Genomic DNA, 21,166 nt, shown 5'->3' on the forward strand with positions numbered 1-21,166 from the left:
TTTTTTTGTCAAACGGTGCGAATCGGTTTGTAATAAGGTTATCCTGCTGTGGGTTTTGTTTGTAATTGCAGAGCCGTTCAGTGCCGACGTCTGGGTCATGATGTTCATCTTGTGCTTACTCGTGTCCGGAATAGCCGTCTTCATCTTTGAATACTTCAGTCCCGTTGGCTACAATCGACAGCTGTCAGCCGGAAAGGGTGAGTCCCGCTCCTATGTATGTGTGTGTGTGTTTGTGCGTTCAACTTTTTTCGCACCGTACGTAGCCAATCGTGATAATCGCCGTAGCCTGCAGATGCGCCGGGTTTATTTTACGCTGGATTTATGTCTGCAGTGATTTTCTGCATCGATAAATCATCACGTTTCTTTATTAGTGTCATCGTCACAATAATCGTCATCGTCATCAATTTTCAAGGGGTGTCCGTGCACCGCTGTACATTTCGTCGAATTAATTTTAACTTTAAATCTTTCTTATTTGTAATATGTCACTTTGGATGCATATGGCGAAATTAAATTAGCAATATAAAAGAATAAACAAAAATGTCCATCACCCCACGATGACCAGCATGGCCAAACAACTCCCATGACAGTGGATTAACAGAGTGCTGTACAATACTTATTATATTTAGAATCTTTCACTCACCCGAGTGATTTAAATTCATCTTGTTAGCCCTGAGGGGTGAGAGTCTGGATTGTCCGTCAACCAGGAGGCACGTCTCCTGTCTCCCTATTGTGCGTTAAGCCCTCTAACCATAGTACCTCCTGCCTCGATGAAAGGAATATTTTCCCCAATATGTTTTCCAGCCATTTAAGACATTGCAATTAAAAAAAATTAATTTCATGGACGTATAATTACGCTTTCAGCTGTAAAACTTCGTAGCATATGCCGTCTGCTTTAATCTTCCCAATGTTACATCACCAAATTAATTACACCTTTTTATATAATCACATTTTACAACTTCTTTGGTTCTTTCGGTAAAATTCAACATCATTCCTGCATTTACACGGGCAAGATGACCAGTGCATCATCACCATCATTATCCAGATCATGTGTTTGAGATTTAAAATCCATGGAACGCTGCAAAGAAGCCGCTGTGCCCAAGGAGTATATTGCACATGTCATAGACAAGAGCCATCGATTGATCAGCGGACCATTTCTCGTGGTTATGTAGTAGCGCCCAAATGCATGGAAATAAGGACAAGACGAGCCAAGGAAGCCTTGGGATTGAATCAAGGACTCGGCACGTTCGTCACAGACGCTGTGGACTTAAAATAAAAAAAAGTACATAATAGGTGACATTTTGCGCAGTGGCAATTTTTTTCACAGCACATGAAAAATGGGCCATAGTCTGCAACTTCAATCGTTTATTTTATTTTTTTAAAGGCCACAGTGTTATTTTTGAATGCGTTGAATCGTTTTTTGTTACTTGCGCTTGTGCACCACTTCCAACACAGCAGCAGCAGCCGCAGCTGCATCACCAAATAATTTGTTTATATTTAATCAGTCAGCCTGTATGAGCACATTGGAGGCGTAGAGATACTTTCATGTGACCACAGTACCTGCTGTCAACAGCTCTTGATTAGTCCGAGAAATTCTGGAAGATCAACAAATTATTTATATAGCCAGCATGAAGACTTGGACATCGCAATTCCAGACAAGATGGACAAATCCAACCGAACTTTACAAAAGTGGCAAAGATACCATATGAATAACTCACACCAAAGCAATATACATTTTAGACAATATAAATGAATAAATGCATAAGATATCACTATAATTCATTTTCAGATGTAATTTAAGCATCACTAATCATCAACAGTTGTATATACATATTTCTTAGAAAAAAAAACCGTGACGATTCGAGAAAGTGCAATGCATCACGACTGGAAAGATTTAGACGAAAACCGGTTAAAACTAGATTTAAAACATAAAATAAAAATATTTTAGAATATCATCTTCAGTGAATAACTTCCCGCGTGGTGCCGCGCGCACGCTCGTAACGCGTTCATCTCTGCCTGTTGTTTTATGTCTCTCTGCAAGAATTCGGAGGGCCGGCGTTCACCATTGGCAAGTCCATCTGGCTTCTCTGGGCCATCGTGTTCAACAACTCGGTGCCAGTGGAGAACCCGCGGGGAACCACCAGCAAGTTCATGGTCTCCGTTTGGGCTTTCTTCGCCGTAATTTTCCTCGCCAGCTACACGGCCAATTTGGCGGCCTTCATGATCCAGGAGGACTACATTGACCAGGTTTCAGGTCTCAGCGACAAAAAGGTAAATCGATCTTCCCCTTGCCATCTTGCAATGCTTCCGGATGCTCTTACTCGGAAAGAAAGAAAAGAGAACCGCTATAACACGGCCCCCTTGTGAAACCTACTCGCGTACGATCGAAAGCTATTTGGAAATTACGTAATTTGGAATGTGCAGCATGCTCGTGTCTATTCATGCAATCCTTTGAAAGCATTGGTCTACATGTATAAGTCGATGTGGCATTGCACGTCTTTCACTGAAATAAAATGGAACTCTTTTAAAATCCATAGCGACAATGATGCGGGAATTCACAGACACCGGGAGATTTTATTATTATTCGTTGTTGTTGTTGTTTTTGCGGTAAGGTTATGCAAATTGATCCCTCCCCACCCCACGATTCATATTTAAGTAAAATCGCCACGGCGTTCCGTGAGCTTAACGCCGTGTGACGTTCGCGATGCGAGACACATTAGGGACACAATGGACGGGGTCGCATTTCTCGGGCCGTCTCCCGCGCTATCGCTGCTCACCGAGAAACAGCAGCGGGGGAGCGATGTCAACACGCCGCTGTAATAACGCCCATGTCATGCGGCACTCTGCAAATCACCTTATCGCGCCAGGAAGTATGGTGGGATTCATCCGGTCCTTTAATAGACTTTAAGAGAACATGGAATGGGTGGAGATAACAGAAGATATCTTCCAGGGGAGAAATTTAAAGTGCCCTACGCTTTCCCATTCGCCGGCTTTGCTTTTCAAGCGACGCTTTCACCCATTTGTGTTTTGGGTGGGGGGGGGTAGAGGGAGTCGGGAGGGGGGGGGGCAAAAACAATCTGTGGGTATAAACATCTCTCAGATCCAGAGGGGCTGTAGTTCCAAAAATATCAAAAGCACATCCCACACACAATTGGTTGCCACTTATGCACCAGCAGCTGTTATTCCACTGTCCGAGAATGGAACTGTCAAATTTGTTTTAAATATCCACAAAAATAGACTGAATAAAACAAAACAATACATAGTGATATATATACGTGTGTCTATTTAACACGAACGTTATTTAAGTACGTGAATTAAGCAAACGCAAATGTGTCGTATGAGAAGTCTACATTATTGCTCAAATAAAAATAAACGTTAAATTATGCATTATTAGGAGAATAAGTCGGCTCAGGAAGATTATTTTTAGACTGATCGTTGTGCAATTACTAATTAAGTAACAGAAAACCAAACGGGTATCGGGTGGCTATTGGACTACTATGTAAGCAGAGAGGCAATAATCAGTAGCAATTGAAATGTAGAATGCGCATTCCATCCTAGGATCCCAACGCGCAATGCACGAAAAGCAGGAAACAAAAACAAAACCAAGGCAACCGACAAATCTAAAGAGGGAAGACCACTATCAACGAGATGGGGTTTCAAAGCAGACTTTAATCTATCGACCGACTCGATTTCCTGACTTCAAATGGCAAGGCGTTCGAAATGCAATTGCAAGTGAAGTTATCAGAAATAATGTCTTCACTCGTCGGTACATTTCACTTGTCCCTCCTTTCACCCTCAAAGGACAAGAAGCCTGGAAGCAGAGCACACGCAGAGAGAGAGAGTGAGACAGTTAGAGACACAGAGAGACACAGAGAGACAGAGTGAGACACAGAGACAGAGAGAGACACAGACACAGAGAGAGACAGAGTTAGAGACACACAGAGACAGAGTTAGAGACACAGAAAGACTGAGTTAGAGACAGAGTGAGACAGAGAGAGAGACAGAGAGACACAGAGAGACAGAGTTTGAGACAGAGAGAAACAGAGAGACAGAGTTAGAGAGACACAGAGAGACAGAGTGAGGCACAGAGACAGAGAGAGACACAGAGAGACAGAGAGAGACAAAGTTAGAGACACAGAGACACAGAGAGAGACAGAGTTAGAGACACAGAGAGACAGAGTGAGAGACACAGAGAGACACAGAGACACAGAGTTAGAGACACAGAGAGACAGAGTTAGAGACACAGAGAGACACAGAGAGACAGAGAGAGAGACACAGAGACAGAGTTAGAGACACAGAGAGACAGAGTGAGACAGAGTGAGAGACACAGACAGACAGAGTTAGAGACACACATAGAGAGACACGGAGAGACAGAGACAGAGTCAGAGACACAGAGACAGAGTTAGAGACACAGAGAAACAGAGAGAGACAGAGTTAGAGACACAGAGACAGAGTGAGAGACACAGAGAGACAGAGAGAGACAGAGTGAGAGACACACAGAGAGACAGAGTTAGAGACACAGAGAGAGACAGAGTTAGAGACACAGAGAGACAGAGTTAGAACACACAGAGAGACAGAGAGAGACAGAGTTAGAGACACAGAGAGAGACAGAGTTAGAGACACAGAGAGACAGAGTTAGAGACAAAGAGAGACAGAGAGAGAGACAGAGAGAGACACAGAGACACAGAGTTAGACAGAGATAGACACAGAGAGACAGAGTTAGAACACACAGAGAGACACAGCGAGAGACAGAGTTAGAGACACAGAGAGACAGAGGGAGACAGAGAGAAAAACACTTGCCAGTTTATGGAAATACATACATTGAATGCATTAACATCTAGATTTGAATTCACATGCCTAGATGTGGAGTTGGGCTTTCGAGCTGGCGAGTGTAAAAAGGGCTTCTCCGATTGGTCTCATTATTGTCCACTTCATTCATGTCACTTTATTTTAATTTCGTAATTTTAGTGACCCAGAAACTCCCTTGCAAAATGAGACTCATCCTCGTCTGTGGCGTTTCCATCACCTGGTTGAAAAAACGTCAACTGACACTGAACCAATGGGTTGAGAGTAAATCTTTGCACAGGAGCTCATTTCGTTCCTCCACCTCCGTGATGGTCACACTCTAAGACGCGTTCTCTCCTTGAGCTGCAATTCCTTCACCAGTCCCGTCCCCCTTGCTCCAACGTCTCGTCTGGCGATATGTCTCTCCGAAATACAACTTGCTTACCTGAACGATCAATCTGATGTCTTTAGTTTTGTGATAGCTCATTGATCCACATCTTCCTTTTTTATGTTTTATCAGTGCAATTGCATTTTTTTTCTTTCCTCTCATAACGCAATAAAAAAATGTCATTGTGAGATAAAAATAGGCGTTCGTGTATTTGAGAATGTTCACATCCGCGTATCAGGCAGGACGCTTTGATGAAAGAATGATAGCCGGTGGGGCAAAAATAATAACAGTGGCAACCAAGGGAGGGGAATGCACCAGAGGTGACGTCTACCGCGGAGATGGAGCTATGAAATCGGCAGCTGCTGGGTGGATTGTGACATTGCAGGGCCATGAGAGATTTCTACAGATCTGGGAGGCCTTCATCCAGCAGTGGATTGATCTCGGCTGGTGATGATGCTGACGATGAATACGATTGTGCAAAATGGGTGCCTACTGCATATTGATTGATGTCCACCTATTGACGGATGCCCATGCATACTTACAGAAGTCATGCAAAATAAATCGGTGCCACCGTCATGTAATATTCATTCGTAGTTGCATTCCACATTCCATTAAAGAGGCACATAAATACCAGAGCCTCTCTGCTCCCACCGCTGTCGTTCGGACGGCTCCCAACCTCCCCGGTTTGCGAGTGCGAGCCTGTCCCTTTTTGCGAAAGCGTTATTTTTTTGTTAATTTCACCCAGTAGCCTTTTTACAATGCTAAATTGCACACTCAATCCCGATCATCAATTGGAAGGCTAATTCATGAGGCGGTTTGGCGATGTTGGGACACCGTGGCCACGGTGTAACGGTCAGCACGCACGCGGATATTGAAACCTCGAGGTCGCCGCTCTGAGCTCCCAGCAGGGCGGAGTGAAACAAAGTGACACGTCCATAAGATCCACACGCTGCCTCTGCCCGCCCAGCAGTGTAAACGGGTAACAGCAGAGCGAGGGGCCGCAGTGGCGAGATGTTAGCTGCCTCGCCTGGTATACAGGAGGTCGTGGGTTCGATCACGACCCTGACACCTGCTGTATATTTGGAGTTTGCATGTTCTCCCCGTGGTCACGTGGATTTTTCTCCGGGTCCTCAGGTTTTTTTCCTCCAGATTTAGAAACATTCCCTTAAAGTATTTGGCTGCTGTAAATTTCCACGTGATAAGCCACTGTGTTAAGCTATCATTTTGTGGCCAGATGGCTTCTGAAAAAGAGCCACGTATCTCAGTGGGCCTTTCCTGGTCAAATAACAATAGGTTGGGTTTCAGTACAATCGATCTTATTACCTTACCGATCACTCTGCCACTCATTACAGAGTTACCCTGCGGACTGCCAGCAAGAGTGATGTGTTTTCATTAGTGTGCGACCTGTCTTATGGCCCCTCACTTTTTTTAGAGTAGAATAAGCCTGGAGCACAGGGTTTGGTAGTGTCAGAAAGATAATTTTCGTAAAACCCTTGAAAAATGTGGGAACTTTGGGTAATCCATTAGCAGTGACCTCGGGGTACCTCTTGAGAGGTTTTTTGTTTTTTTCTCTGGATTATTAATAGGCCTGTAAGATGTAAATAAATATACATACATGTATGCACATTGCTAGCAGAACGGAGCTCTGGAGAGCCCCTCTAGTTAGCATTCGGCCTACTCGTTCACACTCTGGCCAGACAACTTGGAGAAGGTTGGAGCACTCACACTTTACCCCACCGCATGCGAACCGCCGATCGAGGAACTGCATTGAGGCCATATACGGTGCTGGGTGGACAGAGGAAGCGAGGGAACATTGTGGAAACTTGCCCCATCGTCTCAACTGCCGCGCCGGGAGATTGAACTGATGACCCCTGACTTACAAGTCCAGTGTACTATCCATTAGAGGTTCATTTGAGTTAGGTTGCATAAATATAAATGCGTCGTTAAACCCGCCACCACCCGACACAGCCAATCGCGTAAACAGAACATGCCAATTCGTTATAAATTCAGCACACCAGTGTATTGGAGTGTAAACCCAGCGCACTGACCATTACCGCACTGTGGCAGCATGCCATATGTAACTTTGACTTAACATTCACCTCATGAAGTATTTAAAGAAATGTTTTAAAGAAATATTCTTGAAACAGAATTAGAGGGTTGGTAGCACAACGTATTAAGAACCCGGTGGGTCCCAATTTTAATTCTTAACCATGGCTAACATCAGCAGCACGTGATTTCTGACCTCACCCCGTTCACCAACCCTCACCGGCCTGCCTGGTGAAGTATGGTCAAACATCCCCCATAACCGACACGGCATGGGGAGGCATTCATCCAGCAATGGATTTTAAAAATGGTCTAACTTGAAGTTCAATTGTCTCCTGTTATTCATAAGCATTCTTGAAACGCATGTCAAGTCTAAATTGTGTAAGCGACCAATGTGTGTGCGTATGTTCGTTCCAAATTATTGTCTCGTAATAAAGAACTAAGGTTTGTTTTTAACAAGTCGCATTATTCCCCCCCCCCCTTCCTTAGTTCCAAAGCCCGCTGGAACATTCACCGCCGTTCCGGTTTGGAACTGTTCCAAACGGAAGCACGGAGCGTAACATTCGAAATAATTACCTACAAATGCATGGCTACATGTCAAAGTTCCACCAAAAGTCCGTAGAAGATGCTTTAATGAGCCTGAAAGCAGGGTAAGTTATCTTTTTTTTTATTATCACATCAAAGCAAGCGCACGCATGGCATCTCGCAACAGGGTGGAGGATTCATCCCCGAGCAAAATGTTCCCCGGTACCTCACGGCACCTTGCTCTGCCGTGGCGTACACGTTGAGAGACTAGGGCAGACAGCAGGTATAAACACCAACAGGTGAACAACGTCTTCGACCCTCCAGCCACAGTGACACTGCCAAGAACATTGTACGCGCACAACTCTGCGCCATGCCTTGCCCGTTTGCCCGAGGTAAAAAATCTTATCACCTTCCACATCCCCTCAGCGGTTCTTACAGCAGCCACTCACCTTCCTCCGCTCTCCCGGCCACCCCAGTGTTTGCAGTTGCGGTGGTATTACAGCCAGATCGGAATCAAAGACCACTACATTAATTAATGGCTGTAACGCCTTACTGCGTAGTAGAGCATTTATAGTTGGGTGTCTTCCGTGAGTATGCGGAGGTGTCTCGTTCCGGTACCATGAACCCCGGACCCATTTACCGCCATCAGATAGCCTGAGGCCACAATGGGGGGAAAGTCAGTTGGACAACCATTCAAAGCGGGAGTCTGCCTTGGCTTTGTATTCATATGATGAAAAGTAGGACTTCACATTCCGGGATAAAACGCAGGCCGGCCGGCCGGTCCAATCCTCCCGTTGCGACGACGTGTGGCGTACATGCTGGGCCTGAGCTGCGCTGACTCCGAGCCAGAATTGCGTCAATCAAGGCCGGGCTGCCACCCCACGGCCGCGTTGCCCCGCTGTGTTTAAACTCCAGCTGCTTGCCCACCACACTCACACTCCCACTCCTTGTTCCAAAGTCCCAGTCCCCTTCATCATTAGACCTCCTTTGCCAGTACCAAAATGTAATAATAGGGTTTTTACCCTTTTTTCTGGCAACAAAACTGAAACCTTTTTACAAGGATTCATGTCTGCATTAACCACAATACCTGCAGTCAAAATGCAAACAAAAAACATACTATGATAATATATGCATTGTCCTTGAAACTGATTGGTCCACACCAAGGGACGGCTTCTGGCGTCATGTGGTCGAGCACCAATTGGGTTGAGGCTCAAAAGAAAGCCGTCCCTTGGTGTGGACCAATCAGTTTCAAGGACAATGCATATATTATCATAGTATGTTTTTTGTTTGCATTTTGACTGCAGGTATTGTGGTTAATGCTGACATGAATCCTTGTAAAAAGGTTTCAGTTTTGTTGCCAGAAAAAAGGGGAAAACCCCTATTATTATCCCAGTCCCCTGTGGCCTAAGCGTCCTGCCCAAGAACAAAGCATTCAGTGGGCAAGCATCAAGGCAAGGGCTGGTCGTGGTGATGGTTGAGAATTTACATGAAAATGAAACGTGCCGAGACGAAAGTGTATTTTTTGTGATGAAAACAAAAAAGTAATTTTTCTGTCGTGATGCAAGAAATTATTGGGCAGTGGTGCACAAGTACAAACAACAACAAAATAACCTCAACACATTCATCATCCCTGTATTTCTTTATGCCTCTGTCAGTCTCTCTCCATCTCTTCATCTTTCTGTGTCTCTCAATAAATCGTGTCTCTGTCTCTTCCTTCGTCTCAGTGCAACTCTTCATGTCTCGGTATCTCAGTCTCTCTCTTCATCTCAATGTCTCTCCGTGCCTGTGTGTGTGTGTCTCTCTCTGTGTCTTATCACGATCTGCACAGCACTGACCTCATTGTTGAGACAGCTTAGAGCCCAGAGGCTGTACACAACTTCTCCAGGGGCAGTAATCTCAGCGCAAAGCCCTACACGGATTGAGTGTTCCGTGGAAATGAGCCATGAAGAAATGTTTAAAGCCATCGCAGGTGTTCCTATGAGTGGATCACTATATTAATTATACATTGTGAAAAGTTACCGCTGCAACATTAAATGCGTTTACATAGAACCTAACGGCCATATGTGATCAAAAATCAACTCTTGTTTAACTTCAAGCAAAGAGCTCATCAGATCAAGCTCGTAAATACCATTCGACACTTAACCTAAAGTTTAATGTATTAGGACATGAACAATATGATTTGCACTTATTAATACCTGACATTTGTGAGAAAAAAATCTTGTCATTATTCAGTTACAGTCGGTTCACAGATAACGGAGCTGGGCCCTGTATATTTGGGGTTTGTGTGTTCTTCCCCTGGTCGCGTGGGGTTTTCTCCGGGTCCTCCACATTTAGAAACGTGCGCTTAGAGTAACTGTCTGCTGTAAATTTCCACATGATAAGCCACTTCGTTAAGCTATCACCTGTGGCCAGGTCGCTTCTGAAAAAAAGAGCAATATCGCTCAGGGGGCCTTACCTCGAAAAATAAAACATTGTTAAGTTTGAGTTTAATCTCCATAGCCACTTCTAGTTGCATCTTCTTTGTATCGCTTGTCAACGCGTGCACAACACATCTAAATAGCCCTTATCTTCCCGGCAATAATTAGTAACTAGCTTCTAATGCTCCGGCTTCTTCAAGCAATGGTGGTGTGCCTATCGGTGAACTCGCTCTTCCACTCTTTCAGGAAGCTCGATGCGTTCATCTACGACGCAGCGGTGCTGAACTATATGGCGGGGAAGGACGAGGGCTGTCGCCTCGTCACCATTGGGAGTGGAAAAGTGTTCGTGGCTACAGGATATGGCATTGCCCTGCAGAAGAGTTCCCGTTGGAAAAGAGCCATAGATTTGGCTCTCCTGCAGTTTATCGGTGACGGTAAGACATGTTTATTTTTGTTCAATAAAATACCTCGAGATGAATTTTAACGAATGTGACTATCTGAACATAATGATTCATTTGCCATGTTAATATTTAAATTTATGTTACTATATTGACACGCGTATATCTCCAAAGTTTTGGTCTCGGCTGACACACCTGACAATAAAATAAGCACAGAGGCATGGAGAGGTGTGTACTTGGAATTGCACCGGGAAGACAGAGGGACACTCGGGTTGGAGACCGTACACACACACTAGCGACGTCGCGTATCGACTGCTGAAAGGGTCGGCGGGCTTGGGCAGGGCTCGTCACAAGCAGGAGCGATAGCCGGTGGGCGAGAATGATTACGGAGTGGCAGTCAAAGGAGGGAGTGCGCCCAAAGAGGAAACATCTGCCAGCGGAGAAGGAGCGATTGAATCAGCTCATGTGCAGGTGCCGGGTGGATTTATATATCGTAAGCGCCATGAGAGATTATGATGATAACTTGAGGATGCCTTCCTCCAGCAGTGGATGGATCATGGCTGATGATGACGATGGAACGTATGCAAATTGCTCAAGGTGACCTTTGGCAGTCGCTTTGCAGTCGACCATTTTGAGGAGCTATATTTGATGCCGGGGTCAAAGGTCAACGCAACTATGGTGTGACTACAAAGATGACCTAACACGAAAGTGTAATCGTGACATTTGGGAAATGTTCTCTGCATAATTGAGTGCAGGGTTGAGGTCACATTTCAAAAGTCCTACGATTGTTTCACTTGATCACTCAGAGATCCCCCGCGCACCAAGTTCATCGCTCGTTCGTTGATATGTATGACGTGACACTGCGTCTGGCCCTGTCCGCCAAGTGGCGCGGCGGTTAGCGTGGGGCACTGTGAACCCAGGGACCTGAATTTAACACCTGAGTTCAAATCCCAGCCACAGCCACATTAATGACACGATGTGGGTGGGGGAGGCATCTACTTACCCAGCAGTGGATTGACAGAGGGATTACAATTATGTATTTATGATTATTATTACTGTCTGCCATTGATTTCAGTAAGTTGCTGATGTTGGTATTGATGGTGGTGAACGGACTGCGGATTGGTAGTAATCTGGCGGGATCCATGATGAGCAGTCTTGCTCCATGGGTCACTATGACCATAGTTGGTGCCAATGATGCTAAGATCAAATGGTTAATGAACCCAAACATGCTCTCTCTCAAATTATATAAATAAACAAAGTCAATAAACAGCATGCATATGTTTAACACAGTGCAGAAAAATGTGGAACAGTGTTGTCAATATGTAAAATGATAGGCGTCACACCTAAGAAAAGTTACGGACATCTTTTAAAAATGGGCCGTCCATAAATGACGTCACGCACCTGGGGGGAGGGGGGGGTCAGACATTTGTGACGCTGTGTGACGATGGGGGGGGAGGGTTTGAGAAACGTGACGTCACATCAAAATGCGCAACTTTAAACAAATATAGACAACACGTTCTACTTAATTAATAGACTTTTAAATAAATGTTTTCTCCTACAACATCAGAGTGCAGCGCCACATTAAATACGCACTGCAATAACAATAGTTTAAACCGATTTGAAGCATGTTTTATGGTTTTGAGGGGGGGGGTGCATAGCTTTGTGACGTCATATTTGAGGGGGGGGGGTCTGACTTTTTGTGACGCCGTGTGACGAGGGGGGGGGGTCAAAAATCGTCCAAAATCGCGTGACGTCATTTATGGAGGGCCCCAAAGCACGATTTCTTTTGTGCTGCGCCGCGACGCAGCGACGCGTGGACTCCAACGGTTCGAGCGACCGCTTAAAGAGAGACGAATTACGAGAAGTAACTTCACCGTCAAACTGGTGACAGGGAGAACAACGGTTATTGATTGAACACGGTACTGACAAATGTAAACAAATATACCTGTAATATCAAGGTTGTGCACGCTCATACATTTTTAATGACTCCTATTAGGCGCACATGTAAATTTGTCGAGACGCATAAAAACCAGGGTCACTGCGTCATTAATCAAAAGCGTCACTTTTGCGCCAGAAGTTTTGCCTCCTGTTTGGCGAATGACCAGAAGTGTCTGTTTTGTCCAAATGCGACATTCCTGTGCTTCAATCTGGACAACAACAAAGATAGGCTGTGCTTTTGTTTTGAGGGGTGGGGATCACGGCAAAAATGTGTATTTTAAGGCTGTCAAGCCGAGCCTCTGGTTTGATGTAAACATTCTAGAACTGTAATGGCGAGGTTTGACGAGTAGAGTGATGATCCATGATGAGGGTGGCCAACCACGAGAGATGACATTCACCAATAGAACATAGCGTATTCTCTGGATAATAAGGCGCATTATCCCCCACCCCAACCCCACCCCCTCCCCCCAGTATTTTTAAGCAAAGGTTGGGGGTAACGTCTGATGATCTGGAAGAAGGCTGGTTCTCCATCACAATGCTGTGCAGTGTATGTAAACAGGAGCAAAAACAAACGGAAATGAGATTGTAAAAATAAAAAAATACAATCAATCAACCTGGTGACCCAGTTTAACACGTAGTAGGCTTTAGCGACCAATGTTATTTAACGTGAATGTTTTTGCATTGCATCGCATAAATGTGTCGTCAATCCACCACCACCCGACACAGCCAATGAGCATGGTTTTCCACGTGAACAAAACGTGCCAATTAGTTACCACTTCAGCACACCGGTTGTGTGTCGGAGAGTAAACCCACAACGTTTACAATGTTGATACGACGTTTCGTTTGGTGATCACAACAACCAGCTTCTTTACAACCAGCTTGCGCCCCGAGGTTCAATCCCGGTAAATTCGTCTATCCTGATCTCTTGGGTTCTCTCGCGGTGATAAAAAAAAATAAACCTGAATGGAATTATGACCCAAATTTGCGACAATGCGTCGTATTGTTAAATTATCAGTGAAGCGTACGGCAGATTATCCGCCCCCACCGACATCATCATCGTCGTCGATGTCGTCTTTTGAACGGAAAACCCAACACGCGCGCGTTGCGGTTTTGTTGTTGTTCTCAGCGATTCCCGATGCTGCGCCTCTCTTTCTCTCTCGTCCCCCGTGTTGTGCCACGCAGGCGAAATGGACGAACTGGAGATGATCTGGTTGACGGGCATCTGCCACGGCGAGAGGAACGACGTGATGAGCAGCCAGCTGGACATCGACAACATGGCGGGAGTGTTCTACATGCTGCTCGTGGCCATGGGCCTGAGCTTCATCGTCTTCGTGTGCGAACACTTCTTCTACCACGTGGGACGCCACTGCGTGAAGAATAAAGAGAACGACGAGCCGGGCCTCCTCTATTCCATAAGCAGGGTGAGTTTGGGTTTGTTGGTGGGAAGGGTGCGAGCCGTGCGAAACGTCAGTCGACATCGCTGTGCTGTCCTGCTATCGTCGTCGTCGTCGTCCAGCGGTTGTCGATTTTTTTTTTCTCTCTCTCTCTTCCCGCAAAGATACAGTGAGGGAAAAAAGCATTTAATCCCCTGCTGATTTTGTACGTTTGTCCACTGACAAAGAAATCATCAGTCTATAATTTTAACGGTAGGTTTATTTGAACAGTGAGAGACAGAATAACAACAACAAAATATCCAGAAAAACGCATGTCAAAAATGTAATAAATTGATTTGCATTTTAATGAGGGAAATAAGTATTTGACCCCCTCTCAATCAGAAAGATTTCTGGCTCCCAGGTGTCTTTTATACAGGTAACGAGCTGAGATTAGGAGCACACTCTTAAAGGGAGTGCTCCTAATCTCAGCTTGTTACCTGTATAAAAGACACCTGTCCACAGAAGCAATCAATCAATCAGATTCCAAACTCTCCACCATGGCCAAGACCAAAGAGCTCTCCAAGGATGTCAGGGACAACGTTGTAGACCTACACAAGGCTGGAATGGGCTACAAGACCATTGCCAAGCAGCTTGGTGAGAAGGTGACAATAGTTGGTGCGATTATTCGCAAATGGAAGAAACACAAAAGAACTGTCAACCTCCCTCGGCCTGGGGCTCCATGCAAGATCTCACCTCGTGGAGTTGCAATGGTCTTGAGAACGGTGAGGAATCAGCCCAGAACTACACGGGAGGATCTTGTCAATGATCTCAAGGCAGCTGGGACCATAGTCACCAAGAAAACAATTGGTAACACACCACGCCGTGAAGGACTGAAATCCTGCAGCGCCCGCAAGGTCCCCCTGCTCAAGAAAGCACATATACATGGCCATCTGAAGTTTGCCAATGAACATCTAAATGATTCAGAGGACAACTGTGTGAAAGTGTTGTGGTCAGATGAGACCAAAATGGAGCTCTTTGGCATCAACTCAACTCGCCGTGTTTGGAGGAGGAGGAATGCTGCCTATGATGACCCCAAGAACACCATCCCCACCGTCAAACATGGAGGTGGAAATATTATGCTTTGGGGGTGTTTTTCTGCTAAAGGGACAGGACAACTTCACCGCATCTTAGGGACGATGGACGGGGCCATGTACCGTCAAATATTGGGTGAGAACCTCCTTCCCTCAGCCAGGGCATTGAAAATGGGTCGTGGATGGGTATTCCAGCATGACAATGACCCAAAACACACGGCCAAGGCAACAAAGGAGTGGCTGAAGAAGAAGCACATTAAGGTCCTGGAGTGGCCTAGCCAGTCTCCAGACCTTAATCCCATAGAAAATCTATGGAGGGAGCTGAAGGTTCGAGTTGCCAAACGTCAGCCTCGAAACCTTAATGACTTGGAGAAGATCTGCAAAGAGGAGTCGGACAAAATCCCTCCTGAGATGTGTGCAAACCTGGTGGCCAACTACAAGAAACGTCTGACCTCTGTGATTGCCTACAAGGATTTTGCCACCAAGTACCAAGTCATGTTTTGCAGAGGGGTCAAATACTTATTTCCTTCATTAAAATGCAAATCAATTCATAACATTTTTGACATGCGTTTTTCTAGATTTTTTTGTTGTTATTCTGTCTCTCACTGTTCAAATAAACCTACCATTAAAATTATAGACTGATCATTTCTTTGTCAGTGGGCAAACGTACAAAATCAGCAGGGGATCAAATACTTTTTTTCCCTCACTCTACATAAGTAAATAACCCTAAACAAGTTTTTTTTTATTAAACAATTTGAAGTCTTTAGTATTCAACAACTTTCGGGAGCAACAGCAAAGGCTACCCTTCAATCACCATACTCTACGTCACCTGTCTCTCCTGTCCTCTCACAGTGTGCGCTGTTACTAGGCACGTTCTCTACGCGCTGTTCCAAATCGGAATGGGGTGGGGGGCAAGACGTGAGAGTGTTTAATATTAAAATATTTCGTGAAATATTTTCATATTAAAACCAGCACTGCCCGCGCATTTTCGCGGTGTACACGGTCCGGGGTGGAGGGTGGGGGGCAGTGGGGGGGGGGGGGGTGACGTCACCACGAGGCTTCACGCTGCATCGCCACAAACAGCACAAGGACAATGCACACACACACACACGCACGTTTTCTAAAGCATGTTTAAAATAAAGAAGAGTTTTTACCCTTCCTGGCAATAACACAGGAGGTGTTAAGATGTCCAAACACCAAACAGAAACCTTTTGCAAGGAATCAAGTCTGCATTCATCGCACATACTTGTGGCAAAACATGCAAACCAATCATGCTCTGATAATTCACTATGTAAAAAAAATGTTTTTTTGTTCCTGGGTAGTAGGTGTTATTTTCCAATTGCTTGTGCCTCAAAAGTATAGAAAATTATTATCAACTCCATTAATAACACTGTGTAACAAATGTATATGTTTTTTTGTTCCTGAGTAGTAAGTGTTATTTCTTAATTGCTTATGCCTCAGAAGTAGAGAAAATGGCTATTATTACCCCACAAACTTTGCTTTTGTGACCAGGACAGTGGTATTTTGAAATTTACCTATTTTCAATGAGAAAAGTGTGCATTTGTGTCATTCCTTCACGTAAAGTTCTGGTCACAAAAGCAAAGTTTGTAGGGAATAATAGCCATTTTCTTTCATTTTGAGGCATAAGCAATTAGAAAATAACACTTACTTCCCAAGAACAAAAATCGTGTTACATAGTGATATAATATATGCATTCGTCTTTGAATCTGGCCTACACCAGAGACATCTTAACACCTGTTCTATTGCCAGAAAGGGGGGAAATCTATTCATCTAGTTCCATCATTTTCATCCTGGCAAAAAGATCTCATGGACACGAAAGCATGTATGTTTGAATGTTTTCTCACACGACATGTCTGATTAATGCAGACTCAATGCTACCTTCAGATGGGTGTCTATTTGGCGTTTGAACATCATATCACCTCCTGCAGTGTTCTTACCAGAAAGGGTGACGCCTATGCTTTGTCGCCATCTTAATGCTACCCCCTTAAGCTGGTGACGTCGGGTGACAAGCAGGCATGAATAATAATGAATTGTCACGATTAGGATCACAAATGCGTTTCAAGGATAGGTTGGGGGTTTGTTTTTTTCGTCTCGAGCTTAAGAATCCATTTGATCTTCTAAATATATTATTTCCCAGCGCTCTATCGATATCATGGCACCGCGTAACAAGACGGAAAAATCCATTCAAAGATTTGCGTGGGGCAAGCGAACCAACACTGCTGATGGCCCTCCGAGAGATTTTTTTTTAAGAAATTCTTACGTGGCCTCTTTATTTTCCTACAATAAGGGGCATCACTTACTTCCCACTGCTGTTAGATCAGTGTTTGTCACATAGAAGTCCCACCGATGGTTTACTTCTCAGAGACCTGGAGTTTAGCCATATTAAGTGGAAACATACTATGTAATGATAGTTTTTGTGTGTGTGTGTTAATGTATGTTGAACTTATTTCGCACCGTACGTAGCCAACTGTGCTAATTGGAGGTGCGAGGGAAGGACAACAAACTTAACACAAAACGCAGCGCAATTTTTTTTATTTAAAAGTGTGTAGCTCCAGTGGCTCCCTAATATCGACAGGAAGAGCGTTCCAGGCGGCCGCAGAAGCGCATCTGTTTGCACGTGATGCAGCTGCCGTATTTGTTCGATGGCTAGCGAGGATGGTTTATGCTCCTTAGTGTGTGCAGTTATCAGTAAGTGGGTTGAGACCATCAACTCACTGCAACTTGAGATCACGGTTTAATCACGGGTGTAACCATGGGCGGAGCCAGGATTTCAGGCCGGGGTGACATTCAACAAATTTTACTTTCAAGAATGATTAGACAGTCAGGCTGTTGAACTAGACGCCATCGGTTGGCGACACACTCTGACAATGCAGTTGCACGGAGTCCGCCAGACCGAGTGTCGTACACTTATACGCAGAATGTCACCCCTGTCACCCCCCCCTGGCTCCGCCCCTGGGTGTAACTGACACCCGGGGTTCAAACCCGGAGTCTCAGTCGTGTCGGCTCGGCAGCCCAGTGAGACTATTTCAATCGATGCATGGTTAAAATTCCAAAGTGACAACATCCAAAATATATGTCCTTTCTCTATTCCATGAAACCCATGTTTACTGTGTATAGAATGGAAAGATAACTCAAAAAATGAGTTCGCTCAAAAAAGGTGTTTCTCCGAATGCCACTGAGGAATCTACAGAAAGCCACCTGGAAGGCGGCACAATCAGGGATCTCACGTCGCTGAGTGGTGGCATGAGACCAGGCAAAACAAATAATCCTCCAGCGCTACTGAAGATGCGTGCCACTGGATCTATTCCAGGAAAAGTGAGACTTCCAGACGAGGCAACAGCTCTGGAGCATCCTGTGATGTGCAAACATTCAACGATGCAAGGAAACTAACGGGCGCAAATATCCGATTGGATTTCTGCTATCGATTTTGCCGATCCACAGCCTCCTTCGTCGCCGTCTGGCAATTAACGGTGTCATGAGTGATTCTGCTGAGGACGGCAGTAGGGGTGGCAGTGGCATTTTTATTGGCTCTGTTATGGTGCCATGTTGCAATGCATTCTCAACCCAGCGATTTTGATTACCGTAATTATTACAATTCAGCATCGCAATTCAAATCAAGAATATTTTTTTATTCTCTCATGTTTTTTTTATTTTCAATTGTTCCGCCTCGTACAGTCAGGTATATGTGCCATTAACATGTAAACTATTTAAATTAAACTATTTTTTTCATTTTACCAGGTAAAGCCCTCTGAGCTATATAGCTCTTTTTTAGAAGCGACCTGGCCACAAATTATATCTTAATGCAGTGGCTAATCATGTGGAAATGTATAGCAACCAAATACTCGAAGCGCATGTTTATAAATGTGGAGGGAAAAACTGTAGGACCCGGACAAAAATCCACGTGACCACTAGAACGTGCGAACTCAAAATATACAGGTGTCAGGGTCGGGATTTAACCCACGACCTCCTGTATATATAATTTGTGTATCATTTGTGTCCATTGTAAATAATTGATACTCACGTACGCGCGCACACACACACACATCCGTAATTCGATAGCTACATCGGAACAGTGTGAATAAATTGTAATTGTGCGGATCAATGCATCGTCACACGTTGACCGGGCACAGAGATGGAAGAGACGGCTGAAAATGCACGCTTCCTCAAGCTTTCTCGCGTTGGCCTCAGATGGGGGAATGAGCGAGAGCGCGAGCAGGGCGAGCCTCTGGCAGAGGAGAACGAGCGGGGAAAAAACGAAGCTTTTATTATCCCAGCAGGGAACCACGTTAGTTCCGCCTGAGAGATCACGATCGGAGGAGGAGTGGGGACGTGTCGAGATTATCGCAGGTTTGTTAAGATACAGGCGGCGCAACAAAACAGGACCGCCGCTCGCCAATGTCGGAGGCTCGTACGGCACAATGAACCGTGGCTCGTGATCCGCGGTGAATTTGCATTTGTATGACTTCTGCAGGGGCAGCTAGGGGGTTGCGCACGTTTTGGTGCATTAACTCTTTGAGTCGAGAATTAATTTGGGGGTCAGCGCATTGCGCGTAGGGCCGAGCATCCTGACCGAAACCCCGGCAATTGTTCCTAGGCCAAGGATGTGAATATAAAACAAGCTGATAAATGCTCTCGAATTGGGTTCAATTACTGCCCACGCAGCACAGGTTATTTAGTCGTATTTAGGCATGCTGTCCACAGTGCAGCATTGTGACTGGATGATTCAATATTGATATACTTGAGGGCAGGCCGTCCTACAGACGAGGTGATGCAACACACACGTGTCTCTTACCTGACCCTCACTACACTCCACTCACCATTCACCAGATATTGACACGAAGTAGACACTCACCACTTAAAAAGGAAATCAAATACTCAGATACGACTCACCAGACAGTCACCAGGCACTCTCCACTCACCCAATAACCACTCACCTATTGCCAGCCATAGTATATGCCGTACGCTGTGTAATAAGAACCTGGAGTCCATCGATGATGATCATGTGGTCATGGTTTTTAGATCTAGATCAAAGGTCATAGGTCACACGGCTCATCTTCAATACCAGAAGTTCCTGGATTATTAAGATTCACTGTAACGGGCCATCCATTTAGTACGTACGCATGGAGGGGAGAGGAGGGCTTAACGCAAATGTGTACGCTTGCGTATGGGGGTCTATTGACAATGTACGCACGCATAGGAAACGGGGGGGGTGGGGGGGGGTGAAGCCGATAATAATGTGTCTACATTGGCCTTCAAATTAGTTAGATAGTCCGGCGATGGATCATCTGTTTTCTTAAACACGTTAATATTAATCATCATTGATTGTTTCTGCGTGGATTAAATATCGGCCGTTCTATAGGATTCTGGGGGGTGGGGGGGGTGCGTCAAGCGTACGTACGCAGGTGGGGGTGGGGGGGGTGGGTGTAAAAAGTACGCGTGTGTACAGGGAGGGCTCACGTTTTGACAGATTTTTGCGTACCTACTAAATGGATGGCCCCTTATTGCTAAGGGCTCCAACAACCAAACATGAAGAAACTTATCAAAGACTTCAATCACAGTTGGAGAAAGATTCCAAGCGGACCTGTGTGACCCCCCTGCTTTTGAACTAGCGCAAGGTCATATATTTCGCACATATTTCATCTTCAAAACCGTAGTTCCCTGTTTCAGTGTGGTGAGAATGAGGCCTCACTGCACTTCGATAATCACTCAAGCAAATGCTGTGACTGACACTGACATATGATTGAAGCTATTTGAGAACAAAATGAGAGGATTTATCCGCAAATCTGGCTATCGCCTGATAATGCTAGTTGAAATTGCTGGTGAAACGTCATACTCGAATTATAAATGTTGGCATGTTTTGTTTACGTGACAAATGTTACTAATTGGCTGTGTCGGGTAGTGGCGGGTGGATTAACGATACATTTATATTTACGCAACCTATCCCAAACAAAGAATATTATGAATGAAGCTGTTCACCATGTATATAGATTGGTGACAAACTGTGACTGCCAATTTTTATGAAAATCATTCCTATGACTTCGGTCTATAGCCACGGGAATACAAACCGCGCAGTGGGTGGAAACTTGATCAGGACTTTCACGGTTTTTACATTATGCATGGGCAGAATTAAATGTGCAAATTACATTTTGCATAAAGTGTTAATTTGTGTTAATTTGCAAAAATAACAGGT

At 44.9% G+C, this 21,166-nt stretch overlaps 1 protein-coding gene across 3 annotated transcripts in view; it reads left to right on the forward strand.

Moving 5' to 3' along the window:
• LOC116951640 (glutamate receptor ionotropic, NMDA 2C-like) overlaps positions 1-21,166 on the forward strand; it is a 72,376-nt gene that overhangs the window by 44,031 nt on the left and 7,179 nt on the right. For all 3 annotated transcript variants that reach the window (XM_076072487.1, XM_032970442.2, XM_032970433.2), the window contains 5 exons: positions 72-197; positions 2,039-2,268; positions 7,703-7,863; positions 10,402-10,589; positions 13,674-13,912. In XM_076072487.1, the coding sequence (XP_075928602.1) occupies positions 72-197; positions 2,039-2,268; positions 7,703-7,863; positions 10,402-10,589; positions 13,674-13,912 (944 nt within the window). The remainder of the gene's footprint in view (positions 1-71; positions 198-2,038; positions 2,269-7,702; positions 7,864-10,401; positions 10,590-13,673; positions 13,913-21,166) is intronic.

The sequence above is a fragment of the Petromyzon marinus genome, chromosome 3 (genome assembly GCF_048934315.1).
Source record: "Petromyzon marinus isolate PM22_M1 ecotype Great Lakes invasive population chromosome 3, UKy_Petmar_22M1.pri1.0, whole genome shotgun sequence".
NCBI lineage: Eukaryota > Metazoa > Chordata > Hyperoartia > Petromyzontiformes > Petromyzontidae > Petromyzon > Petromyzon marinus.